Here is a 3,609-nt window from a genome sequence, read left to right as displayed (position 1 = left end):
GTGCATTCTTCCAGGTAAGCCAATGAAGCAATCAATAAACTTTCTACGATGATCACAAATTCCTGTGATGAAAAATAGTAAATTCAACACAAACTGGTTCACTAAATAAATGTGCTAGTACATTTTATATATTAAAAAAAATAATACCTTGTAATATAATGGAATGGAAACCCTTCCTGTTGTAGTAGTCATGCGCATTATCTTTTGGTTGTTTACAAGGAATATGACATCCGTCAATTGCTCCGATGACTCCTGGAAATCCATATGATCTCTCCTCGAATACCTAAAAGGTACAACGCATTGTATTAATATAAATCAAAGCACATTAAGTTCCAAAATTTATTAAGATTAGATTAAATTTTTTCCTTCCTTTAAGGTACTTTATCCCTTTTTCCAATTTGTTGTAAATACTTTTTAATATTAATAATGTTATACTTACATCTATACATGTGGTTTTGTAAACATGATTTGGCCATTGTATATACTCTGGCATCAAGTCGACAAGTACATCAACAATTTCTTTAAAAATATGATATGCTGAACTTGTTGGTATATTAAATCTATCTCCTGCTGCTAGAAAACTTACTGGTCTGCTCAATAACTATATTGTGAGTAATACTTTTTTTCGAAGTGGTGCGTACTCATTTGCATGTCTTGCAAGATGTTGTGCAATGACATTTAATAAATTCTATTGTTAAATAAACATAAAAGTATATAATTGATTAATTATTCATTTGAAGTATACAATTACCATACAGAACAGAAGGTTTAAGAAAGTTGAAATGTTTTAGAAACCTTTCTCAAAACTTCTAAAAGCTTTCTCAAACCTTCTACGCTGTATGAGTTATGCTCTATGAAATTAAGCATATATGTAAACTCATATATGATATTAAATTATTCAAACTTCGCCAACTCATTAATTATTTCATGTACATTGTTACTTACTTCACAAGTTATTCTATCCATTCTGAACATTTCCTTAAACTGATCGTGCGTAAACCTAGGAATTATTTTCTCATAATAATTTTTATTACGACGTTTTATTCGGGCACGAATTAAACGTCTATTAAAATTAAAATTATTATTAGGTTTTATTAAAGATAATATAATATTTTCAAAATTATGCATGGTTATTCCGTCATCCATCGCAAGTAATAATAATGCCAATGATTTCATTTTATTCGTAGGTATTTCAAATTTAATTTTACTGTCAAACTACTCTGTCAAACTTAACCTTATTCGCTTTTATTTTAAAGTAAAACATTAGAAGTAGCCATCTTTACTAGTAGCGATATCACAAACGAATTCAGTAGAAAATTCATAGCGGAGTTCGATCCATCGGAAACAGATGTCTCAACTGTTGAGTCTACTGAATGCAGCCAGTGTTTTAGTCATCCACCTATCCGTTTATCCACTACATTGTCGACTGTTAGTTAAGTAATTGTAAGTTACTCTCGTTTTGACGTGGTACCAACGGATAGAAAATTGTGCGTTCCCGATTGGTTATTTTATATCGCTCGAACTTTAGTGATATACATAACCTACAAATGAAATCAAGCACTTTGTGACAGTGAAACTGAATGTGTTATAATGGATAAAAAAGATAAAAGGGGTCCAAATTTTAGTGCTTGCGATAAGCAGTTATTATTAAGATTAAGCAACGAACACAAAAATATAATTGAAAGCAAAAAAAACTGATGGTTGCACGTGGAGACAAAAAGATGAGACATGGAAAAAAATAGAAAATTTATTTAATAGTTCCACAACAGGCACAGTAAGTACAAGTTCGCATAATTTATATTAATATACAAGTATATATAATGCAATATACAAATCGGTAAAAGAAATATTTTTTTAACAGATTCGAACTGCAAAACAATTAAAATTCAAATACGAAGCAATAAAACGAGACTTGAGAAAAGAACGAGCAAAAAACAAGGCTTATGCAAGAGGCACAGGTGGAGGACAATATATATCTCCACCTGCTGCAAACACAGAAGAGGAGAACGAATTATTAAAAACAATTGAAGTCAGTGTTGAAGGATTGACAAACACGTTCGATTCTGATGGTTTGGCTGGTAAATCAATTGTTACATATAAAAAATGATTTATAATATATTTAATTAATCACTACAATGTGGATATAAATAATTAAAAAAATTATATATGATTACAAATTAGCGCTAAAGTTTGTTATTATCTTTGCCATAACTCTAGAAATAATTGTTACATTAAACTGTGGTTAACGCAATTACAATAATTATTATTGCTACCATTAATCTATAAATTAGCTTTTACATATAAATTCTATTCTTATTGAATTCTTTTGAAATATTAGGAATTGTTGGAATTGATTTACCGGATGAAACTACTACTGTTCTACCAACAACATGTTCAGGAGATGATATTGTGGAGGTAAATTAGAGTAACTCCATTTCTCAAATGTTAAAGACACCAGTCCATGAAGCACTTATTATCTCTGAAAATGCAAATCCGAGTAGCAATGAGGAACACTTTGAGACTGAAAAGACATCAGCTAGCCCATCCATCATAATACATGAACAAAATAATTTCAATGAAAAATCAGTTAATGGTAAATACTAGAAATATGAAAAAGAAATATAATTAATAAATAAATAAATATATATATATATATATATATATATATTTTAGGCAACAATTTATGGAGCAGTAGAAGACGACCATCTTTGTCTCATAAAGCAAGTAAATCTGCAACTAGTGCTAGATTTGAAGTGCTTGCTGATAAAAAAATAGAATTGGTGAACAAGCAGATAGAAATGGAGGAAATTAAGGCAACCCATATACAACAAAAAAATCAAATTGAAATAGATATTTTAAAGTTGCAAAAAGAAGAGGCACAATTAAAGGTTGATTTATTAAAAAAACAATTATTAAATTAATAATATTAGTTCTTTATTAATCTTTCTTCAAAAATATCAATTATATTTTTATTATTTTGACTTTGCCTATATTTTATCAATCTCTAATTAAAAGTAATCAATGAAATTATTCATTTTTTTATTTTTATTTCACTGTTACATCGTTTTTTATATATTTAGTTAGCTTGATGTTCTTGAACATTAATCTTCTTCAGTAACATTTGAAAGACGGGGAACTCCAATAAATTTTCACCAATATTTCACCTTTCGAACATGTCGATAATGGAGCAATTACATTTAATGGAACAAAATCATTCGAATCAAAATTACTTTTCAATATTTTAATTTTTCAACATTTTGATAATGTTTCTTTTACAAGTGGAAGTATATGAGGTGTCCAGACTCGAACATTTTGCGTGTTATTAACACAGATGATACAGGATTTTTTGTTCACCTCAATTCATTCTACGTCTTCTCGAAGGTTGCCATGTCTTGGATACCCTGTATACTGTACTTCACCTTATGTTTGGAATACATTTTTATGTTACTATAAATTAACCCTTTATTACCTAAAATATTTTAGTATATAAATACATTTGTTGATGATTTGTTGCTGCAATGCTGACAAAGATTGAATGTGTCAGCGTAATTTTTTTAGCATTTACACTAGAGATATGTCTTTTAATTTTTGTTAGTGTACCACTAACAT

The 3,609-nt window shown here is 28.8% G+C and overlaps 1 protein-coding gene across 1 annotated transcript in view; it reads right to left on the bottom strand.

Annotated features, from left to right (window-relative positions):
• The window catches only part of LOC116853420 (putative nuclease HARBI1), an 8,765-nt gene extending 5,162 nt beyond the window's left edge, over window positions 1–3,603 (bottom strand). The window contains exons 1-3 of the mRNA XM_032834492.1: window positions 440–3,603; window positions 148–283; window positions 5–62 (exon numbers count right to left, since the gene is read on the bottom strand). Coding sequence (XP_032690383.1) covers window positions 5–62; window positions 148–283; window positions 440–493 — 248 coding nt within the window. The 5' untranslated portion in view covers window positions 494–3,603. The remainder of the gene's footprint in view (window positions 1–4; window positions 63–147; window positions 284–439) is intronic.
• Between the last annotated feature and the right edge of the window lie 6 nt (window positions 3,604–3,609).

Source organism: Odontomachus brunneus, unplaced genomic scaffold, assembly GCF_010583005.1.
Source record: "Odontomachus brunneus isolate Ranch 3 - 2012 unplaced genomic scaffold, Obru_v1 Obru_scaffold_319, whole genome shotgun sequence".
Classification (NCBI taxonomy): domain Eukaryota; kingdom Metazoa; phylum Arthropoda; class Insecta; order Hymenoptera; family Formicidae; genus Odontomachus; species Odontomachus brunneus.
The sequence above is the reverse complement of the archived record's forward strand: the minus strand, read 5'-3'. Positions and strand labels throughout refer to the sequence as shown.